Source organism: Malaclemys terrapin, chromosome 12 (assembly GCF_027887155.1).
Source record: "Malaclemys terrapin pileata isolate rMalTer1 chromosome 12, rMalTer1.hap1, whole genome shotgun sequence".
In the NCBI taxonomy this organism is placed as follows: Eukaryota; Metazoa; Chordata; order Testudines; family Emydidae; genus Malaclemys; species Malaclemys terrapin.
Window position 1 is genome coordinate 24,514,251 of NC_071516.1, and position 24,370 is coordinate 24,538,620.

General features: G+C 43.1%; 1 protein-coding gene across 4 annotated transcripts in view; it reads left to right on the forward strand.

Moving 5' to 3' along the window:
- Positions 1–24,370, forward strand: part of PTPRT (protein tyrosine phosphatase receptor type T) — a 699,175-nt gene that overhangs the window by 629,921 nt on the left and 44,884 nt on the right. For 3 of the 4 annotated variants that reach the window (XM_054046511.1, XM_054046508.1, XM_054046509.1), the window contains 3 exons: positions 6,647–6,724; positions 6,936–6,971; positions 19,486–19,673. In XM_054046511.1, coding sequence (XP_053902486.1) covers positions 6,647–6,724; positions 6,936–6,971; positions 19,486–19,673 — 302 coding nt within the window. The remainder of the gene's footprint in view (positions 1–6,646; positions 6,725–6,935; positions 6,972–19,485; positions 19,674–24,370) is intronic. The other variant, XM_054046510.1, reaches the window with a different exon arrangement.

The window sequence follows — 24,370 nt, forward strand, 5'->3', positions numbered from 1 at the left end:
AGGTGGGTATTGCAGTTTTAAGAAAGCTTGATAAAGATCTTGTAGGTGTTTGTCTCTGTCTGAGGGGCTGGAGCAAATTCGGTTGTATCTTAGGGTTTGGCTGTAGACAATGGATCGGGTGATGTGTCTTGGATGGAAGCTTGAGGCATGTAGGGACGTATAGCGGTCAGTAGGCTTCCAGTATAGGGTGGGGTTTATGTGACCATCACTTATTTGCACTGTAGTGTCCAGGAAGTGGATCTCCTGTGTGGACTGGTCCAGGCTGAGGTTGATGGTGGGGTGAAAATTGTTGAAGTCCAGGTTGAATTATTCAAGGGCCTCCTTTCCGTGGGTCCAGATGATGAAGATGTCATCAATGTAGCGCAAGTAGAGGAGGGGCACTAGGGGACGAGAGCTGAGGAAGCGTTGTTCTAAGTCAGCCATGAAAATGTTGGCATATGTGGGGCCATGCGGGTACCCATAGCAGTGCCACTGACTTGAAGGTATAAGTTGTCCCCAAATCTGAAGTGGTTGTGGGTGAGGACAAAGTCACAAAGCTCAGCCACCAGGGGTGCTGTGGCCTCATCAGGGATACTGTTCCTGACAGCTTGTAGTCCATCTTCATGTGGAATATTGGTGTAAAGTGCTTCTACATCCATGGTGGCCAGGATGGTGTTTTCAGGAAGAACAGCAATGCATTGTAGTTTCCTTAGGAAGTCGGTGGTGTCTCGAAGATAGCTGGGAGTGCTGGTAGCGTAGGGTCTGAGGAGAGAGTCCCAATAGCCAGATAATCCTGCTGTCAGAGTGCCAATGCCTGAGATGATGGGGTGTCCAGGGTTTCCGGGTTTATGGATCTTGGGTAGCAGATAGAATACCCCTGGTCGGGGTTCTGGGGGTGTGTCCATGTAGATTTGTTCCCGTACTGTAGCTGGGAATTTCTTCAGCAGATGGTGTAGTTTCTTTTGGTATTCCTCAGTGGGATCAGAGGATAGTGGCCTGTAGAATGTGGTCTTGGAGAGTTGCCTGGCAGCCTCCTGTTCATAATCTGACCTGTTCATTATGACTACAGCACCTCCTTTGTCAGCCCCTTTGATGATAATGTCAGAGTTGTTTCTGAGGCTGTGGATGGCATTGCGTTCCGTACGGCTGAGGTTATGGGACAAGTGATGTTGTTTGTCCACAATTTCAGCCTGTGCACGTCTGCGGAAGCACTCTATGTAGCGGTCCAGTCTGTCATTTCGACCGTCAGGAGGAGTCCACACAGAGTTCTTCTTCTTGTAGTGTTGGTAGGAGGGTTCCTGTGGGTCAGTGCACTGTTCAGTGGTGCGTTGAAAATATTCCTTGAGTCGGAGACGATGAAAGTAGGCTTCCAGATCACCGCAGAACTGTATCGTGTTCGTGGGGATGGTGGGACAGAAAGAGAATCCCCGAGATAGGACAGACTCTTCTGCTGGGCTGAGTGTGTGGTTGGAAAGATTGACAATGTTGTTAGATGAGTTGAGGGTACCACTGTTGTAGCCCCCTGTGGCAGGTAGGAATTTAGATAGCTTACTGTTATCTTCAACGCACCACTGAACAGTGCACTGAACTCTGCTTTATGGTAGGTAGCCACCCAGCTTGTTTAGATAAGCCCTGCCCAACAGTGTATGTTCAAAATGGAAGGTAGGGGATTTGTCAAGGAGGACACAAAAGCTTCCACCCTATAGACTGTGGAGCCAGGCTGTCCCGGGCCCAACCATTTTTTGGCCTGTCACAGCCCAGCTGGAGGCAGGTGATCTGGCAGCAACAGGAAGGAGTGGGACAGGGCAAAGCATTGTTGGGGGAGGCCCTCACCTGCACATGGAGGCAACAGCTGACAGGCCAGAGTGAGAAGACAGGCCAGCTCCACAGGTCAGGAGCTGCTGCAGGGTAAGTGCAGGACGGGCTTCCTCTCCAACCCCTTTGAGGCAACACCTGACCCCTTCCTGGGGATGGGGCCTCCCAAGCCATGGGGACAGCACCCAACCAACCCCGGGGGCAAGAGCTGGCACCCCGTGTCTCACACCCCTGGAGCAGGACCCAACCTCCCCCATGTGGCCCTCCCACTTTAAATGGTGCGCCTCAGCCCCTGCTTCACTCACCAATATGTTTCTTCACTTACTGCCCCTGGGAGGAAGAACATTTCTATGCACAGTTCCAGTAATTGAGCATGTAAATTAGTAGTTAGGTTTGTAGTTCTCCCATCTGTGCCTGCAAACGTGGGGTTTTGCACATTTGGAGAATGGTGGAGACAGCTGGGCAAGTGTTTCTGCTCTTTTCTCCTCCTACCTTTAGCCCCAACTGTCCGCCTGAACTTTGCTTTTGTCAGTTTAAACCTGGCCCTTAATATTCTTTTGATGATCACAGAGAAAAAAGTCTTGTTAGATTAAATCCATCCCTACGCAACGGCAGGATAGTAACCCACTGGACGTGTCAGATATTAAACTGATACAACACTGTAACTTAGCCAACTGCACCTCCACCCCAGCATCTGTGCTGCCACACTCTTTTGCCATTACATAGAAATCACAGTGGATTGTCACAACATATCCTGATGCATTTTCCTTAGCAGCCCTGGCATATCACAGCAGCAAAGCATTTACTTGCTTTTTGAATGCAAGTTTGTATTCGAGGTGGTGCCACCTGATTCAGCCAAACATAGCCGTACTCCTCAGCAAAAGGTACATTTGGCGTAACTCATCTTCCATCATTCTGTAGAAATGCATATCTCCCAACACCAAGTCTCAGTGCTCTAGATACAAGAGTTTTTAAAGCTCCCAGATGATACTTATGAAAGTGGTTTCTCCCTTTAAAGTATCCGTTTCATACATGAGCAAGAAAGTTCATTTCCTTAAGTATATATCTTCTTGGGGTGAAACTTAGCCCCGTGCAGAGGGCCAACACAAGCCCTATGCACTGGTTGGTAGCACGTGGTCCCAGAGCGAGGGCTGTCTCCTGTGAACTGGAAGAGGCAGTGCAGGATCTGCTGAAAGAGCAGCAGAAGATGGGCTATTATTAGATTGCGTACTCCTTTTATTGTTGTTGTTTAATCATACAGCCCTTCTGCAGGCGTAACTCCTGTTGAAATTAATGGGAGGCTTAACTAGGTAAGGACTTAGAGAACTGACCTGTTTACTCAGCCCCATAGGAGAGCATTAATAAAACTTAGTTGAAAATAAAAATGCAACAGGCTGGACTGACTGTAGTATTATTCCAGCTGTTCCAGGTTTATATTGGAATAATACAGAGGTGATTCAGGCCATCCATCTTCTGTTTATTGCCCAAATGTGTAAAGGAAAGTTTTATGCTAATCCCAGGAAAAGGAACTGATTGAGTCTGTTTATATTTGAGACTGCTCCTTAGTATAAAAGATCATCTTGAAAGTGCCATTTTCCCCTGTGAGACACAGCACAAGGTATCAGCTCAGTGCAGGAGTGCTGCTGAAAAGAAGTGACAAGGAAGAACAGACATGGTGGGAGCTAAAATTATCCCCTAGCATCTGTGAAGTGTCCAACAAGGTGCACACTGGGTTATTACTGAGAGGGTATCTCATGTAGTCTGTCAGTCCCATCAATGTGACAGGGCAGGCAGCACATCATCTGAACAATGATATACTAATAATACATCCTTCACAAAGGCACCACTTTTCTGACACCACACTGAAGGAATGTCACAGTATCATAGATAATGCAGGGCTGGTCCAGAGGTGAATGTTACATCACCAGGGCAACCAGCTTGGCCGTGACATCCAGGGACTAGATGGCTAAAAAATGAGATATTTGTGTAAAGGCTAACAGTTTGTTAAGGTTTGTTTAACTATTCAAGCATTAATTTAGGGAGCAAAGTGGCATTCAGTTGAATATCCATCACCCACAAGGAGCATTAGAAGTACAAAGTGAGAAGCAATGAGCAGGATGGGGGAGCACAGTGGAACCCTGTCTTGGGTTAATGATTTCTGGTGTGGTCATAAAATTATCCTGTCTAATAGCAAGAGCAAGGCCATGAAAGGAGCATATAGGTAAATGCCTCAGAGGATGTTAAGGATTATCTTTCATCCCGGGTCTAGTCAGACATGCTTATTCTCTGCTCACACCTCACTTGTGTTTTTCCTTTGTGAACTTATAAGGAAGCAGATCCAAGGGAACTTGAGACATACTGTCACTCAAAGTAGACTACGACATCAAAATCTAATTCTTATCTGTGCCCATATGCAACTTCTAGTTCCAGTTGGGTGCATCCTGCTGCACATAACACAGTGACTTACAGGATAATGGAAATGATTTAAAATAAATAAATAAAGCTGTATATCATGAAAACCATCATGGAGACAGAGAAGAATACCCAGAGTGAAGGGGTGCTGGCAAGTTTGATTAGGGCACAATATCAGCTGCCTTTTAATTAATCTAAACATTCTCTGCAAAATCCATGTCATTTTTGGGGACAAGATTTTCAAAGATCTCTAAACTGGATGTGAAATTGACCCCTGTGTAATGATCCAGTACGAGGTCCACACACCACCTTAGAGGGCTTAACAGGATTTAGCTGGTGCATATGCTTTGTGCTGGCCCTCTGCATTGGGTTGAAACTCATCTGGCTGAGCTTCATGCAATATGTACATATCAGTTGTGCCTGTAAAACCCCTCTGGTTGGATAACTGCGCACACAACTATCTGCTTATGCAAGCGACTGCTTGACTGATTTGTGCCAATGTCCAAATGTTCTGTGCAGATCTTCCATTGAAAAAGAGCTTTGAAAATCTGGCCTTTTGTTGTTTGTTTCCTCCCTCCACACCCAAAAGCATTAACATCCCCTTCTTACCATTCTTCTCTGTTTCACTGAACATAAATGAAGAAAAGTTTTTGTTAAATTTACTTAAATATGTATTAGGCTTCTATCCATAGATATGTAAGTACCTTATGCTGAACTAATGCAAAGCAGTGTGATCCAGTGATTTTACATAGGCTCCTGGATCTTAGAAAACTTGAGTTCCACTCCCCAGTTTGCTACTGACTTGCTGCATGATCTTAAGAAAGTCACATAAACTTTCTACACCTCAGTTTCCCTTCTGTAGAAGTGGATGCTTCCCAGTTAACACATGAGGATGAATAGGGGTAGCAAAATACAACAGCCAGACAGCAGGGATAGGAGTCCCAAAAAAGAGGCATGCATCATATCCTAAAGGTAGCTGGTGAAGAACTTCAGGAGGCCAATCTGTGAGACAGTTCACTTACCCCCCAGTATGTCAGCTGGTATGTTATAAACTGCAGATGCCAATGAACAACACAGCAACAGAAAAGTATTATATTGAGAAAACTGCAGGTGCTTTCACTGGGTGACGTAATCTGTTTAGTAGGCAATTCTACAAATTCCACTTGAAATTTTCTAGACTAGTGAATACTTATATCCACCCCATGGAAAAAAAATTATGAGTGTTTATAAATTTGTCAGTAATGTTTACTCTGGAGATGTAGAAATTGCATCTGAAATTTACTTTGATGCATATTGAATTTTATCTACTTTTATTGTATTATGGAATAGTTATTTCTGTTTAATCTATTGGCATCTTTTTGATGTACTGAGATTTTGTATTCGTTTGTTTCCCATCACAGTGAAAAGGAGGTCATTATTTGTCATTATAGGAATAAATGAGAAAGGATTACAAAAAAATGCCCTTAGAAATGATTGGTTGCCATAAATATTCACATTTAAGCTGATCCATGTATAAGCCAGCTCCATAAATTGACTATCTAAAAAGTGAGTGTGCCACATGAATGCTGATCCCTGCCCCCTTCCTTGATCTGTTTTGATTATCAAGGAAATGATCTGTTGATCCTTGCCCAGAGAAACTCGTCCCTTGAATGGGAGAAGTTAGGCGCCACTTGTCGTATCCAGGGAGCCCATCCTCCAGCTGCAGCTAACACCATTTGTGTGCTATTAGATCTGCAGCAGGCATGTGTGATACAGTGTGCACGCTTCCTAGGCTTATTAGTACCAAAAGCACATACTCTGTAAGATGCACACTTAGGGTAGCTGCCTCTTAGCTGCCTCTTTTGCCACGAAGCCGAGGTACCACTTTAGGGATCTGATGCTAAACCAGCAGCCCCGAGCTTTCCTGCCCTGTTCTACTCCTGGAGAGAGTTCATCTTTTTCCAAAATGTCTCATGTAAAAGCTACCCACTCCTCCATTCTTCTACAGAAAGATTGCCTTCAAATTGTGTCTTCCTGTCTTAGTTTATAAGTAATGTATATATCACATTTAGCGAGCAGGCTTATTTTACAATTGGTGGTCCACTCAACTTTGGGTGGCTTGTATTTCTGGGAGTTGTTTTTAGGAATCCATCTCTTTGAACCAAAACCACAAATGTATTTCTTGTATAACAACAAATACAACTCCTATTAAAAAAATAGAATAGTAGTCTACAGTGTTCCCAAATATTATATGTTACAATAGCAGTACTTCAATGTTTGGGACCTGTAGTATTATAGTAGTGAAATAAAGTTAATATGCATGCTCAGATGAACAATTTATTTAATTTTGATAAGCCCTATGTATTCAATATTGCCATGTTCTTTAAGGAACTTTCTCCCTGTTCTGTCTCTCTAAATATATATGTTTCTAAAGTCTTTTCCTTGTGTCTTTCCTACCTAGCATCATCCTCTCCTTGTTCATTTTCTGTCCAAAGCAAAACCCTTCAGAGCAAATCTTTGTTGAATTCCTACTACTCAGGTACTAGTGCCAGATTTTCTTTTATTTTTTTTAGTTTTCTTTTCTTTTTTTTTTTTTTTTTTACATTTCCCAATATGACATATGGACTGAGTCTTCTGAATGTTGGATACGGCTAACCTTGTTTTCATTTTTTTAATTTGTTTTCCTCGTTGATCTTCTGTTGATTTCCATTGATCCGTGTCGTGTGGGTGACCGGAATTCCATCTCAAAGTATCATCAGACACTGTTCCATCGACTGCGCTGCTAGGTAAGAAGACCGGTATGGTGCACTATTCTCCAGTGGAGGAAAAACATTTATTGCGTCTGAAAATAACTCTAAGGGACACTGTCAAGTGGTTTAGGCTCCAATATTACAACCCTCCTTTGGATTGATCACCACTTTGTTATTGCGGAAGCTGAAGCAACTCTAAGGTGTAGTCCCACAACCAAAACAGAAATGTGACTTCTCCTTAGAGCTGCTGTTTGCCATTATACTGGAATAACGTGAAGTGGATACTTAAATAAAAAGTAGGCCCAAATAATTGTATATTTCAGTTCCATTCAAAACGCACACAAAAATTAAAATTAGTGAAATCTTGGAAAGTGGACAAAATTGATCAGGAAAAATAATTACACTATCTTCCTTATTAAAAGGAGAATAAAAGACAAAATTTGAGAACCTGAGGGGTGTCAGGTGCCTCTTTTATGTGTAGGGTGTGACATGATGGGCCAAATTTCCATCCATTCTCCAATTTTTGAAACCATTTTGGCTCATGTAAGTGATTGTGTCTACACAGCTGACACACACATGCTTTGTATGTGAAGATCAGATCTGAGATCCCCAGCTCATGTGCATAAATGAGTGTTCGCATATTCAAAATTGGTTGGAGCCTGCTTCTTTGGATGCAATCAGTTATGAGTGCAACAAGTTCCATGCAGAAATCAGGGTCTGAGCTTGGGAAAGGGCGACTTTCATACTAAGTACATTGAGAACTGTAAAAGCAAGGGAAAAATTTCTCCACTTGTAATACATTGCCCTACTCTGTCTGTCATGCACCAAACTCCCATTGATCAAAACTTGGATACCGTGGTGCTATACATAAACCTGAAGCAAACCAAGATTAATGTCAATGGGAATTTGGTACAAAACGAGTACTGAATATGCAGTAGAAAGTACAGATCACAGAGGAGAATTTTGCCTCTATTAAGAGAGTTTTCACTGAGGTAAAGCCAAGGGAAAATGCATAATGGTAATTTTATTTTATGAAAAGAGACTCTATAGGCCAAAGTTTTCAAAATTGGATGTTAGATATTACCTTTCAAATCCCTGTTTCAGCACTTGAATAAAAGTGACCTTGTAAATGTCAGAGTAGTTGAGTGCCATGACTCCTTTTGACTTTAATAGAAATCATAAGTGGTCAGCACCCCTGAAAATCAAGCCACTTTTATTTAGGTGCCTAAATACCAATCTAAGTAGTCTAGCTTTCAGGTATCCAACTCTGAAACTTTCATTCTTTGGAGTTTTAAAAAGAATATGCTGCCCCATCAAATTAACAAAGAGACAGCAGAATGGTCAGAAGAAACTTTTAAGCTGGCTAAAGGAGAAAGAGCTATTCAGAAACTTATTACGGGTGTACCCTTGAATACAACAGTAATAATAGCCTACCAGTTTTGGATCTCCCTTGAGGACGCCTGTGCTTACTGTGTGTGGAATTTGAAAAAGGCAATTCCTCTGCTATGAATCAGAAAACAGATATGTGGAAGATCAGAATCTACCCAGTGGTATTTATCAGACCTGTCATTTTGGATTATCTGCAGTAACTTTTCCCTTCCAGACACAGTAATCTACTGCAGCTGTCTTAAACGTTACCCTGAGCAGGTAGTAGCCCAGTAGTTAGACCAGGAAAAAATTACACGCAAGCACATGAGTGCACTGTATTACATGGTAACAGCAAAGGAACAAAGAGAGGCTGGAAGAGACTGTCGCAGTACGTAAATTTATCATGCAATCTGTTACAATACTGACTTTGGGAAGAAAGGGTTCTTTTTCCAGGGGGAGAATGTGTCCATTTCCCAGTCGGGTTGTATTTCTTAGTTTCCCAAAGACAAAATGTTGTCTAAGAGAAATCTAAATGTGGATTCATATCACAGCTGTGCTCCCTACACAACACAAGGCCTATTGCTGCAGTATACTGGGAGGTGCTGTCCACCCTCAGCTCTGCACTTCGCATCTGTCAGAACAGAAGCCCCTATTTTGCTGGAGCTGTTTTCACACCTGTATTCTGGGTAGTGAGCACAGTGGTCTTGTTAGGACAGCTAAATCACTGTGTGAACTGCACACTTCTTAATTTGAGGCTAAAGGGAAGATTATCTATGACTTGATCCAGACTTCCTACAGGAAAAAAAACAAAGGCTTTCAAAATCCCAGTGTTTAGAGAAAAACAATAATAATTATTAAGAATCAAATTATTCTTGTATTTTACATCTTCAACCCACTTTAAAGCTCTTAACTAACTAATGTTTACAGCCCACCTATGTGGTGGGTATGAATTACCATTTCCATTTTACAGATGGGAAACTGAGACACAAAGGTTAAAGCCATGATTTTCAGAGATGCTGTGCACCCACAGTTTCAGCTGAAGTGAAGAGCGACAGGTAGTCAACCCCTCTGAAAAGAAGGCCTTTAGCAACTTGCTGAAGGCTGCCTGGTGAGTTGCGGACAAAACCAGAATCACAACCCAGGAGTAGTTCTTCAAGTATGTGTCAGTGTGGTATCCCACAGTAGGTGTGTATGTGCCCCAGGCAGATGAGACCAGATATTTTTGAATAGCAGTGTCAGGCCCATGCATGCACCCTGTGCTACCTCATGCTCCTCTATGAGGGCACAAAGGATGGGGTGACCACAATCCTCTCACAGTTCCCTCTTACTGCCCATGGCACCAAGAAGGAAGCTAGTGAGTATTCAGTCTGCTATATGATTCCTTTGGCTAAATTTCCCAAAAGCTTATTCCACTCCTCTGAGATACCTCAGAATTACCTTCGTTCATTTATTCTTCCTATCCAGGTCTGTTCTGATGTTTGTCAAACTAAAAACTGCTTGCAAACCCCTCTGGATAGCTCCCCCTATACAGGTTATTAGAATGGTGCACTCAAACCCTACAGACTTCAAGCCTTCTCCATCCTGTGATGAGCTAATTGCACTGAAAGAGAGGCACAGCAAATGCCTATTCTTCTTGGGAGAGTCTCACATCCCAAACAGTTGCTCGATCTGCCTCTCCTTCTCTGCAAGAACCTGCAACTTGAGGGATGCGACGCTGTACCACCATCTTCTGAAGCAGTGTGTGCAAATGGCATTGGAGCCAGGAGATTTGACCTCAAAGATGTGTCTAACAATCAAGCCCACACATTGCAGCGTTCCATCTAGCAGGCGGGTGACTTTGAAGACGTCTGTAGAGCAAGTGGCACAGAAGCCATCAACACCCCCAAATTTGACATCTCACACGTTGGACCCAGTAGGCTGAAAAGGACAGCCCTGCTCCTTATAAATGAGTCATCCTAGACCCAGCAAGAACCTCGTGGCAAATGCCAGACACTATTCCAGCAATAGTTACATGTGCCAAAACCTGGTACCAGGAAACACTTCCAGTTTTGATTACTTTGACTCCCAACCGGACTCTGACTCCCTGGTGGTCTCAACTGCTCAGGAGAAGTCAAGACCCACCAAAAACATGCTGAAGGACAAAGATCCCAAATGCTATGATCCGTCTGGAAGAAAGGCATACTCATCAGCCTCGCTCCAATTGAGAGTGGCCAGCTGTCAGGCATTGCTGGCCAAATATGACTTTTTGACATAGGATAGGGTGACAACCTTCTTGGCTAAACACCTTCACAAAAACAGAGGAGCTGAAACACATTATAAAAGAAGACCAGCTCATGGCCATCTACAGGCAGTGATGGAGGCCTCTGACACCGAGGCCAAGTCTGTGACCACTGTAGTGGCCATTTGTAGAGTGTCATGTCTCCAAGCTTCAGGTATCCCTCCTAAAGTATGAGCCAGGATTGAAGACTTGCCCTTTGAGGGGTCAGAGCAGTTCAGTGAATGGACTGGTAGGGCCCTACACGCATGGAAATATTCCAAAGCAGCCCAGTGCTTGCTGGGGATCTACATTCCTCCACCCTATCGAAGGGCATACCACCCTCAGACATTGCATCATGAGAGACTGCACACCACAGGGTACCATGGACAAATGGAGGTACCTGGCCAGGAAATACCCTGGTAAAACAAAGGGCATCGATCCTTCTCCACCTTCTGGGATGACCCATCAGGAAATTTGTTGGGATGGCGGACAGCTGTATAGAAACCTTGGGAAGCTGCCTCATGCCATACCACCGGACATTGTCTGTTATAACATCAGACAGATGGCTTCCCACTGAATGTAATGAAAGGGTTACCCTTCTCAGTCTCTTCCCCAACAATGACACTGGTCACAGACACATCAGGGGCAGGGTGGAGCCACTTGCAAATGCAAGGTTTGTGATCTCAGGACAATCTATAATTACATATGAACATCTCGGTACTGAGAGCCACTAGACTGGCTTGCATGGCATTCCTACCCATCTTTCAAAATGCCACAATGCAGATCCTGATGGTCAGCACATCAGCAAAGCACTATATAGACAAGCATGGAGGCACTCAATCATTCCCTCTCTACCTGGAGGTAATCGATTTCTGGGAATGGCACCATCAGCATTGAGTCATTCCAGTAACTCTGCACCTACCAGCGGTCAGCAATTACCCGATAGACTTCCTAAACAGGAATGCAATAGCCAGCCGCAAGTGGTCACTATGGAAATCCATTCTAGAACCGATATTCTGCTGGTGGGGAACTCCCACCATAGACCTTTTCGCCACTGGACAATGCCAGTGCAAGGACTTCTGTTCCCGGGAAGGTGTGAGCATCAGCTCCCATCTGGACACCTTTGTGCTTTGTTGGTCTTGAGGACTACTCTGTGCCTTCTAAGCAATCCCCCTGATCCCCAGGATCATATCCAATATTACAGAACAAAGCTGAAGTCATTACGATAGCCTCTTAATAGCAGAGGCAATTTTGGCTGTTGGATCTCCTACAGGTATCCAGCCAGCTCTCCATATGCCTTCCCACCTGTCCAGACATGATCTCACAAAACCAGGGTCAAATATTGCACCAGGACCCTCAGTTGTTACATCTGACAGCCTGGATATTTACTATGAGCAAGCCCAACAGAGATTGATCCCTACAAGTCTATCAGATCCTTCTATAGCATTGGAAACCCTCCACCAGGAAGCCTTACTCCTTGAAGTGGGGGAAAAAATCCATTTGGGCAATGCAAAACATTGTGAACCCAGTTGAGATTCCAATACCAAAAATTCTGGATTACATGCTGCTCCTGAAGCATCAGGGTTAGCCTTAAGGTCCATCTGGCAGTAATATCTGCATGATATTACTCCGATGTGGTCACATATGGCCTTTTTACACCTCGCAGTATCAAGATTATTCAAGGGCCTTCTCTGTACTTCCTCGTCAGCCAAAGACCCTAGTCCCGTATGGGACTTTAATGTGGTTCTCCTGTTGCTTAAGGAGCCTTCTCTGAAAGCGTTGGTGGAATGCTTGTGTTATAATCTCATCATCAAGATGGTCTTTCCCGTAGCCATCATGAAGAGTCAAGAGAACTACAAGCTCGCATGGTTGGACCATCATAAACATCCTTCCACAGGGACAAAGTGGTGAATTAACGACATCCTAAATTCATCCCTAAAGTGGTCTCAGAATTCCACCTGAACTAGTCTGTCATTTTAGTAATCTTCTTTCTGAAGCCCCATATGTTGCCAGAAGAAACAAAATGTTGTACTATGGATGTTGTCCAGGACCCTGGTTTATTACATCAACAGGATCAAACCTTTCAGATTTTCTCCCTACCTCTTCATGGCCATTTCTGACATCAAAGGGCCAATCTGTCTCATCCCAGAGAATCTCAGTGGATTACACAATTTATTTCCACTTGCTATAAATTGACTAGCAAACCTGTACCCCCAAATATGAAAGCACACTCTAGTAGGGTTCAGGAAACATCTTTGGACTGCTTCAGATATATACCTATCTCTGAGATTAGTAAGGCAGCCACATGGAGTAATCCACTGAGCTTTGTGAAACTGTGCACTTGACATGGATGCCAAGTTTGGAAGAGCAGTACTTCAATCTCCATTTGACAAATATAGCTGAATCTCCTCACTCCCACCTTCTGGGGACGATAGTGTTTGCCAGTCACCTAGAGTGGGATCCATACTCAAAGTATGGTTACTTATCCTTCAGTAATCTTGGCTCTTTGAGAAGTTATAGTCAGTGAGGATCCCACAACCTACCTTGCATCCCTGCTGTTTGAGCTTTGAGTTGCAAGGGAACTGAAGGAGTGTCATGGCAGTCCTGTCTTTCATGCCCTTGTCTGGGAGCTTAAAGAGGACAGGGCATATGTACGGCCCTAATGGACACTGTTACTCAAAAGAGGTTTTTAAGGTCAGGCTTGACAAAGCCCTGGCTGGGATGATTTAGTTGGGGATTGGTCCTGCTTTGAGCAGGGGCTGGACTAGATGACCTTCTGAGGTCCCTTCCAACCCTGATATTCTATGATTCTATGGGGAAAAAAATTCAGTGGAGCATGCATACCTGGAGTGAGATGCACACTGATGATATCATCTCAAAGAACTACACTTACTTTAGGGTAAGTAACTGTATTTTCCTGACTTCCCAATCCCATTCTCCAGACACTGGACAAAGCTGCCTTTGCAAAATAGTTTGATGGTAAAACTGGTTTATGTAAAAATATGGGAGAAAGAGCATCAGCCACCCCAGAAACCAATATCCATCACACGATGCTACCTGCAGCTTGGCATATTTGTTCCCATCTGTTACTCCTTCTGCTAATAAATGTGCAGTGTTTGTGATACTAGATGACTCACCAGACTCAGTTGTGACATGATTTGTTAATAGAAAGACACAGGGGATGGGTTTTTTTGGCTTCCATCCCACCCTTTGCTTGATTAATACTTTTATAATGCATTTCTTTAGCTGCTTAACTTTCTGGTATGAAACATCCCTGGATTCAGGCACTATGCTTGCAAGTGTCTGTGCTGGGAAATTTAATACTTCACTGAAAGCAAGAGAGGCGGGAGAGGCCTGTGTCCTGGCTGTTTCGTTATGGCCCAGCTTGGACCACAAAGGTGCAGCCCTGATCAGGGCTGGTTTAGAACTGTATTGCGTCAGGGGCTATTTTGGGAGGCATTGTGCATTGCTGCTATCTCCCAGCATTCCCCAATGAATGGAGGTGGAGGGACTCTTCAAAGGGTGCAGCATGTTGTTCCAGTTGCACCTAGCTAGCTGCCATTCCTAGTGTGTAGAATGAACATTGGCCATGGCTCCAATTCCCCCCGCTCTTGTCCCCACTGCACCCACCCGAGAGGGTGCCAGCCCGAAGCAACCGCAGCCCTCAGGGGAGCACAGGAACTTTAACTCTGCCTGGTCCCTGCGCATGGGGAACAAGACAGTGAAAGGTTCCCTGCACCTTCCTTTCCTCCATGCACTTATGCAGAAACCACACACAATCTGGCCTGTATTTAAACACATGGAGAAATTTGCCCTAGATTTATCCATTTCTTGGTTGGTCCTGTGCAATTACACACATGCCCTGGGTTTATCTACAGTATATCTCTGAGCAGCTTAAAGGTGAAGATTATGATATTGTTTCATTAGTGCGCTGCATCATCATTGACTTCTTGATCTGAAGGATGGGTTATTTTTTATATTTGTAAGCAGTTAGAGGTTTAAAAATTGGTGGCTCACATACTCTTTGTGGCCTCCCACGGCATGCCAGCCCCGTGGGTGTTGCCTGTGCAGCAGCCCAATTTACTAAATGTCACTTGCAGTGGAATAAGCAGCTGTGAAATAACCTGCATTAGGAGGTTGAAGGTTGTTGCTTGATGAGTCTCACTGATGACATTCCTGTGAGACCGACTGACTACATGGCCACATGCAGTCAGTGCAGAAGACTTCCTGCTTCAGAAGCATTCCAAGGCAGGGGCAAAGTTTTCCTTGGAAATATCAGACAGTTGGGTATGGGGAGATGCAGGTGGGTATGGTATTCTGAGGTTCTCAGTGCAATCTACTGACTAGCTGAACTAATGAATTAAACTGCTTAACACCCTAAGCTAGGTGTGCTTTGCCTCGTTTTACACATGAGACACAGAAATACTGACCTGGTCAGGGCCACGCAGTTAATCAGTGGCAGACCTGGGGCTTGAACTGAAGAGTCCCAGGTCCAAGTCCACTGTAGCAGTGCATTCTCCTTCCTTATTTAAGCACATATCCCATTTGTTAGTGAAGCTGGGAAAGGAAATGCACAAAAACTTCAGTCAAGGTTAGTATATGCAGTATTAAATGTTTGCCAGAATGTGGCAGTGGTGTTTTTAAGACCAAGGGGAATTGATTTTCTCCAGCCTTGCTTTTTTTCCATCACGAGCCAGCATGGCTAACACATCAGCTGCTGCTCGTTGTCTTTCCCACAAAAGAAAGATGAATGAAGGATGCGCTCTCCAGACTGCCTCTAACATGGCTAGGAAATCAAACCATGCTTCCAGTTGGCTCATCTCTAATTAACGTGCCCAGTTTGGCTAAATCAATATCATTAGTCAAATGATAATTTTTACTCATGTTTGTCATAGCACCATGCATATAGTGCATCACCTTCGAGTTGGGTATTTGTCATATAATAAACCCTATGCACATAAAAAAGTGAGCTAATTTTACTAAGTGCCACCGTATCACTAGCATAATGGAGAAAGATATTAGCCATGCCACACCAGTCCTTAAGAGATGTCAAGTAATTGACAACCCTAACTCTAGTAGACAGAGATTGGATATGTGTGTAATTAAATCCATCACAAACCCCACTCAAAATATAATTTATTTTGTGCAAAGGAAGTCATATCGCATTACCCACTTGCCAACATTAAGAGAAAAAAATATAAATAGAGATGATTACATTTACGTAGCCTATCATTTCAGAAGCAGAAAGAGCTGGTGGATATTAAAGGAAAAGATTCTAAACAAACTTCTCTGTGTATTCAGGACACACATTAGTGCAGTAGGACTGGAGTCATTTGAAGCTTAAGTTAGGTTTTCTTGTCTGCAGACACCCTCAGTGTGTATGTTCTTCCTCTGTGTTATCTCACAGTAACAAAACTAAGTTTGTGAACCAAGATAACATTAAAAAAGGAGGAATCTGAGGTTTCTATGCTATAAACTGTTCTGGGTGGACAGGGCTTTTGCCTGTAGCCCTACTGGAATAGTTGTTCAGGGATTTGCTCATGCTGAGCAGTTTGTAGGATTGGGGAGGTAATTTTTCAGGTGCTTCCTATAATGTACATGACATCTGCCAGAGAATTTACCAGCTGTCATGAGGATGTATTTTATTTGTTTAGTTAGATAGCAACAAAAGTATTCTACAGTAAGTATTTTAGTATCAATCAGGCAATAATTTCCTGTCTTTGGGATTATTCATCAGACACTGGAAGATACTTCTATCTTGTGTTTCATTGGTAGAGGGATTTTCATCACATAATATCTTGTTGCAATGACTTCAGTTTGAACCACATAGAGCTGGAACTCACTGATACTCCAGCTCACATAGGCAAGTTACACTCTGTTACTCCCCAAAGGAGAGTGTCAAAGTGAATTCATAAACATCTTCCCCCAAATTCTCCTTTATGTTGATCTATTGTTCTTGTGGAGAGTCACATAAAGCACTAGTAAGTGACTCATACTGGATTCTGAGCTTGTGAGGTGCTGAACACCCTACGGTCCCATTGATTTCTGTGGGAGTTCAGAGCAGTCTGTCTTAGGGGCATGGTGACAAATTGCTATAGCCCATGTTAAGTGTAACAATGACAATCAGAAGTGTGAATTTGCAGAGCGAATATTATTTTTGTTGCTTTTTTCTTGTAATTACAGTGCCCTTAGCAATGCAGTACGTTTTATTTCTACAACCTGCAGGAAAAGGAAAGCCTGTCTAAAATGCGCTTCAAAGACCCTTTTGGTTGATTGCCCTAGTTAGAGATGAGACTTTGCTTGCTACCTCTCCTCCATTCCAGGGCATATTGAATTGTTCATAAAATTGCTGCAAACAGCACCTCTTGAGAGATGGTGTAGTGCCTTGCTTGAGTGCTTCATTAACCATGGTTAGGCTCAGTCTCAAGGGGTGATTAGACAGAGAGGGAACAATATGTTTCATAAGGCATTATTAGCAGACCATCTGAACTTTTGACTCACCTCATACACAGCAATTTGTGTACGTGAAGAAGATTCAAGTTCCTTTTTTTTTTTTTTTTTTTCCCTGCTTGGTACAAAACAAAATGTCTGTGGATGCAGCCTTGGACCATTCTAAGTTCACACAAATAACCAGGTCAGCTTCTCCTCCCAGTGGTGGACATGGAATCCACTCAGAGTACTGCAGGCACAGAAAATCCAGGTTAGGCCGTCTTCACCCAGTTAGTTCCCACAGCTTGTTCTGAGTGAGCATGGAAAGCTCATCATTGCCTGATGTTAGTATATCGAAGTGTGCTAGGGAACTTCCTGTGTCCAGTAGCGGGGTCCACATGGCCAGTTAGTGCATGGCGCTCTGGTATGCTGTAGATTTACACCCCTACTTGTTGCTCACTAATTCTCCAGCTAGACAAGCCCGTAGGAAATGCATTTCAGTTGAGATAAACACACAAAAACCTTGTAATGTAGTTGTCCACATCACAGAAACCTCTAGTTTAAGATTTCAGCACATGGTGGTCCAGTGCAGAGGACGTGATTTAAAAGAGAAGTGGGTAAAAATTATTAATAGAACTGCACATTAGTTTTAAGGCTGCCTCTCAAAGAGGGACATCATAATGTTTTCTAATTGGGGCTGATAAAAATGTAGCATTACTTGTAGGCTCCTCAGAGAAGCCAGTTGTGAAATTGGGTTTGTATTAAACCTAATAATGGAAAATTAAGCATAGTATGTGTGTCGGAAATGGTCCGTCATAAAAATAGTCTCCTCTCCATTATCGGAGGTTAATAGGGAATAGGTAAGGAAAGATGCATTGGGGAAACAAAGCCAACTAGGAAAATTAATAAGCCTTGAAATTCCCTCTGTTCAGAGTTCTCACATTGTAATTAGTAACAGTATTAGAATTATTATACAAATGCTTAGATGTTACTCTTCCTTAAATTCCACATTTATTGATGTTATATGTGTTGGTGGTTTTGCTAAAGCCAAATTCATATTTATTTTTGTGTGTCGCATGCATGTTGCTTTATTGAAGCCTGGATTTTGAAAAATATCTTAACACCAGTGACTTGGTGTAAGAGATGCTGATCACCTGTAACTCCAGTAGATTTCAGAATGAGTGGAAGGTGGCCAACATCTCTGATAATTGGATAAGTTAAAACTCTGTAGTGTTTTCTGCAAGAGGAGGAGTGTTCACCCTCCTGCTATAGCCAAAATTCAGCTTGAGCAGTTATAGTCCATCTCCCTAAAATTACCCTCAAGTTTCAGCTGGATTAGTTTGTTCTCTTTGCGCCTCCTAAAAGGGGCAAAGAGAATAATGCTACTGTAGTAGTGCTGCTGACAAGGAATAGTTTCTAGTTTCTATCCCTTTCCAATAGTGAGCAAGTAATCCCTTTGTATACAATCTCCAGTCACTTTGGATCATTCTGGATAGAAGAAGCTATATATTGGAATATGTGAATGTGGTGATAGTGGTTAGAACGATTAGTAACTAATGCAAATGACTAAGAGCCCTAGGAGATCCCTAACGAAGTGCCAAGACAAAGACTCACTTGATCAAATGCTTGAATTAAGTTGGCTCATTTGGAAAGAAACAAGAACTAGCAACTAGATGTTGCATCTAAACAGAACTTCTGTAGTTAAATAGAAGAATCCTGGTTGGTGATCATGTGGTGCTAGGAGTGCTTTCTGTTCTATTGTCTATTAGGAGTATTGTGCCATACACTTAGGGTTCTGCCTGAATATATGAAGCTACAGTCTTCATTCACCTAGTGCTGGAGATGTTTTCTAAATCCATTTCTTTTGAAAAGGTACATTTTTTTCTGATAAATTTACATTTCTGAAATATAAGTGCAAGTTAGCCATATTTCTGTGCAGTGTGGTTGTTCTTTCAGATGACATTACATTTCTTAAACTGAAATATATATGTTAGGCCTAAACTTTACTTCAAAGGTGACTAACAATTTTGGGTTTCCAAATTTCTGGGTGCCCAACTTGAGATGCTGAGCACTCACTCCTGAAAATCAGTCCTATCCATGGTTGAGCACCCAAAAATCACTGGTCACTTGTGCAGGGCAGTCATGCTTTGTGAACAGAAGTATATCATTCCAGTGGAGTTGCCATGCAGATTTCATGATTGTAACATGCATTATTTCTTGAGATATGCCATTTACTTCTGTCACTGTTGTGCCTGTTTGGCTATCCACACCTGTTCCTGTCTCCTTCTCATTGCCTCACTGACTGATTACACTACAAATATTTGAGCGTGCCTTAGTCTTTCTGGATGGTTTGGGCATGTGTGGTTTTGCACTTGCTTCTCCTCTTTATTTTACCTGCACTGACCTATGGGGTTGGGCGTGGGCAAACAGCACAGGAATGAGACCGGAAATAATGGATAGGTAAAAGCTTGTTTTGTCTCCCTGTCTTTAAAACAGAGAGCAGCCACGGGGAAATGACCCAGCCAACCCTGACCATCCAGACCCATCCGTACAGGAGCTGTGAGCCAGTGGAAATGTCCTACCCCAGGGGGCAGTTCCAACCAGCCATCCGAGTGGCCGACTTGCTACAGCACATCACCCAGATGAAACGAGGACAAGGCTATGGATTTAAAGAGGAGTATGAGGTGAGAGGAACATTTGTTCACATAAGTAAATAGATAAGTGGCAGCAACTCTCAAGTCAGGATGGAGGCTCAGGAGTAGAGAATGATCGTTTTAAGAGGCTTTTTTATTAATTGAATGAACTGTAATCATGTCCCCCTTTTTGTGTTTCTGTGGCTAGGATTATAACCATATTCCTTTACCTTCTGTAGTGGCTCCAAGCCCACTTCTCCTGTAGTGATAGTGATTATTGGGGGCTATCTGCTTCATAGGTCCATGTAACAGGATTATAGCATTGTAAGAGGAGATGGAGAACATTTACAAGACCATTGGATCCATTCCTTTGCGAGTGTGGATTATAATTTAGAGTCCAAGGCTACCCTTTCCCCAGAAGAGCGGGTATAGCAGAGATTGAACAGGTGAAACAGTGAAAGAATCAGAGCTCCCTTCTCCCATTATCATTGGTGTAGTATAACTAAAGTAATGCAAGCCAAGTCTGGATAAGCAAGCAAGCTTTTTCTTTTGATTTCTACTCCGTTGCAGTCCCAAATGCTTTGTAGCAATTGATCAAATTAAAGCATAAATTCACGAGCTGCATGTGGAACAGTAAACTCAAAGCAAGAGATACCCTTAAAGAATTATTGGCTTTTCCATTGTGCTAGAACCTCTGGCTCAGAAGTGAGAGATAAGAAGCTAGTTATTAAAAAGAGGGCACAAAAACCAACAGGGTGGTGAGAATTAGAGAACATCAGAGAAAAAGATGATAGAAAGAAAGATAACAAGAGACCAAGGAGGATATGAAAGAGAACTATGCAGCACCTGTATGGAGAGGGGTAGGAATGAGGAAGAGAAGGAACCAGCACAATCAGTCAATGAAATTCAGCTCTGGCAAGCTGTAATGGTAATGAGTGAAATAAGCTTTGTAGGGTGGCCATAAGGTGATATGTTGCAGCTTCTTTAAAATGATTCATAAATAACAGCAGCTGTGAGAAATGGGCAACTTAATGAAAGCAGTTTATTTTTAAATACTGTGAGTAAGAGAGCATTGGGCATGAAGCACTTGTGCTGGCTTATATTATTATAAAAAGAGTATGGGAATTACCTTTCTGGGGCAAGCCGAATAGCTCTGTTTTGATCTGACGACATTATAGACTCATAAGGGTGAATGTTTCTAGTTACTATAGGATGGCAGAGAGCAGATAGGGCCCAATAACTAGCATCTCCACTATCCTGCATGCTAGGTTGACAATTAATTGATGGGCTTTGCGTAATATTGAAACAATGGGGTCTATTCTCTTATAGGTCCAAAGGGGATTTACTCAAGTAAACCCTTGCCCCCATGAACAGTAATCAACTTTGCATGTCACTCTCCTGCAGATGCTCCAAAGATTTAGGTCTTGATGCTAAAAGAGAAAATAAACAGTTTCTAGAGTGCACGTGGCTCTTGGCACCGGCCTTGGTAATTCTCAAAATAACCCATTAGCACAGGGATTGGCAACCTTTAGCACACTGGCCAGTTTGTTTACCTGCTGCATCCACAGGTTCGGCCGATCACGGCTCCCAGTGGCCGCGGTTCACCGCTTCAGGCCAATGGGTGCTGCGGGAAATGGCACGGACTGAGGGATGTACTGGCCGCCACCTCCAGCCGCCCCTATTGGCCTGGAGTGGTGAACCGAGGCCAGTGGAAGCTGCAATCGGCCAAACCTGCAGATGTGGCCGGTAAACAAACCGGCCCGGCCCGCCAGGGTGCTTACCCTGGTGTGAGCCACATGCTAAAGATTGCTGATCCCTGCATTAGCATAAAAAACATCAATGCAACTCCAGCTCCACGAGATAGGCCTCTCTCCAGAAAGTGCTAGCCATGTATATATAATGATAACAATATACCGTAGATTTACATAACCCATTTCACTCCAAGAGATACCACTACATATTCTGCAGGTTCACAAATCACATGCAAAATCCTGCCCTTTATTAAAGGGGCACAACTGTTTTGAAGTCATCTAGATTTCCTTGATCGGTTAGAGAGAAGAATTTGGCTTTCCGTACACAGTATGTAGGGAATGCTTCACCCACTGCCAAAATGCAGCCACAATCACCAACAACAACACTACAAAGTTAGGGAGGGTGACCATATCCTGTTGAAACTACTAAGGGTAATTTCAAATTGACAGACTATATTGTCCCAAATTGGAATTTGGCTGAACAGAAGGCTAACAACTTTATTTTGCAAAAAGCACTCCAAGATCTTTAATCACAAATGGGCTAGACCTCTGTTTTATTTATATTGTGGTTTTTATACATTATATAGTTTAGTACCTATGTCACCTACAAATACATTTGTCCTTTAAAGAGCTGATTTTCTACCTTACTTTGCCAGCAGGTCTCATAAATTACAATCTATTTAGTGATGTGATATCAAATAATTTTACTCTTATGAAACATCTATTTGAGCCAGGATCATCCCTCATCCATGGCAGTCTCTTATCTCTGCAAATTTTCTCCCTGTGCTACTGCTGGGAAATTGAATCACAGATTTATTTTAAAAGTACCTCTCTCCCCCATAAGTTTGTAATAATGGCAAAGTTTTAAGCCAAGTGCGCATGCTAAAACGTACATGCCTGTTAGGTGTGCAGAACTCTGCATTGGTGTGTACAAAGCAGGATCTGTGTGTGCATTTTGTGTTGTGTGAGCACTCGGTTTACACTTTGAATGCAGGGATTTGTCAGCAAACAAGGAACAGGTGCATTTTTTTGCGCATCTGATATACCTATGGTTCAGTGTTTGACCTGGCCCTTCACAAGTGCTGTTGTTATTTAATAAATTTATATATATATAAGAATAAAATGTGACACTAACAACAGGAATTGATAACATTGGTCAGAATGAGGCATAATGTGGGGATGGCTTGTTTAAATGTCACTCATTCAACCTTCAGTACACTTTAGTTCTGACTTGCAGCACCTCTGATCCTAGTCTAAGCTTCCTATGAGCAAAGACTGCCAGTGTGGAAGGTGAGGAAGACAGATGCCCAAATTCATTTTTATTTGTGGTTGAGGACAGCATTGATACAGCTCCCCAGAAGTGAATAGCTTACTGCATACCCATGCTGCACTACTGGGGTATTTTATTTATTTTGGATTTTGTGGCTGGTACCTAAGGCATTTCAGGATGGACTTCTCAGTGCCTATTATGGAGTGTGAAGTCTGGCTTTTATCCCATTCATAAAATCATAGAAGATTAGGGTTGGAAGAGACCTTAGGAGGTCATCTAGTCCAAACCCCTGTTCAAAGCAGGACCAACCCCAACTAAATCATCCCAGCCAGGGCTTTGTCAAGCCAGGCCTTAAAAACCTCTAAGGATGGAGATTTCACTACCTCCCTAAGTAACCCATTCCAGTGCTTCACCACCCTCCTAGTGAAAGAGTTTTTCCTAATATCCAACCTAGATTTCCCCCCACTGCAACTTGAGACCATTGCTCCTTGTTCTGTTATCTGCCACCACTGAGAACAGCTTATCTCCATCCTCTTGTGAACCCTCCCCCCTTCAGGTGAATGAAGACTGCTATTAAATCCCCCCTCATTCTTCTCTTGTGCAGCCTAAATAAGCCCAGTTTCCTCACCCTCTCCTGATAAGTCATGTGCCCCAGCCCCCTAAACATTTTCATTGCCCTCTGCTGGACTCTCTTCAATTTGTTCACAGTCTTTCTGTAGTGGGGACCCAAAACTGGACGCAGTACTCCAGATGTGGCCTCACCTGTGCCCCAGGACCGACCCCTGGGCACTCCGCTTGATACTGGCTGCCAACTAGACATCGAGCCATTGATCACTACTTGTTGAGCCTGATGATCTAGCCAGCTTTCTATACACCTTATAGTCCATTCATCCAATCCACACTACTTTAACTTGCTGGCAAGAATACTGAGGGAGACTTTATCAAAAGCTCTGCTAAAGTCAAGGTATATCGCGTCTACCACTTTCCCCATATCCACAGAACCAGTTATTTCATCATAGAAGGCAATCAGGTGAATCTATGACTGTTTCTGATCACCTTCCTCTCCTCCAAGTGCTTCAAAATGGATTCCTTGAAGACCTGCTCCATTATTTTTCCAGGGACTGAGGTGAGGCTGACTGGTCTGTAGTTCCCCAGATTCTTCCCTTTTTAAAAGATGGGCACTATATTTGCCTTTTTCCAATCGTCTGAGACTTCCCCCTATCTCCACGAGTTTTCAAAGATAATGGCTCTGCAATCACATTATCCAACTCCCTCAGCACCCTTGGATGCATTGCATCCAGCCCCATGGACTTGTGTATGTCCAACTTTTCTAAATAGTCCTAAACCTGTTCTTCCACCACTGAGGGCTGCTCATCTCCTCCCCATAGTGTGTTGCCCAGTGCAGCAGTCTGGGAGCTGACCTTGTCTGTGAAGACCGAGGGAAAAAAAGCATTGAGTACTTCAGCTTTTTCCACATCATCTGTCATTAGGTTGCCTCCCCTATTCAGTAAGGGTCCCACACTTTCCCTGACCTTCTTTTTCTTGCTAACATATCTGTAGAAACCCTTTTTGTTACCCTTCACGTGCCTTGATAGCCACAGCTCCAGTTGTGCTTTGGCCTTCCTGGTTACACCCCTGCATGCTCTAGAAATATTTTTATACTCCTCCCTACTCATCTGTCCAGGTTTCCACTTCTTGTAAGCTTCCTTTTTGTGTTTAAGCTCACT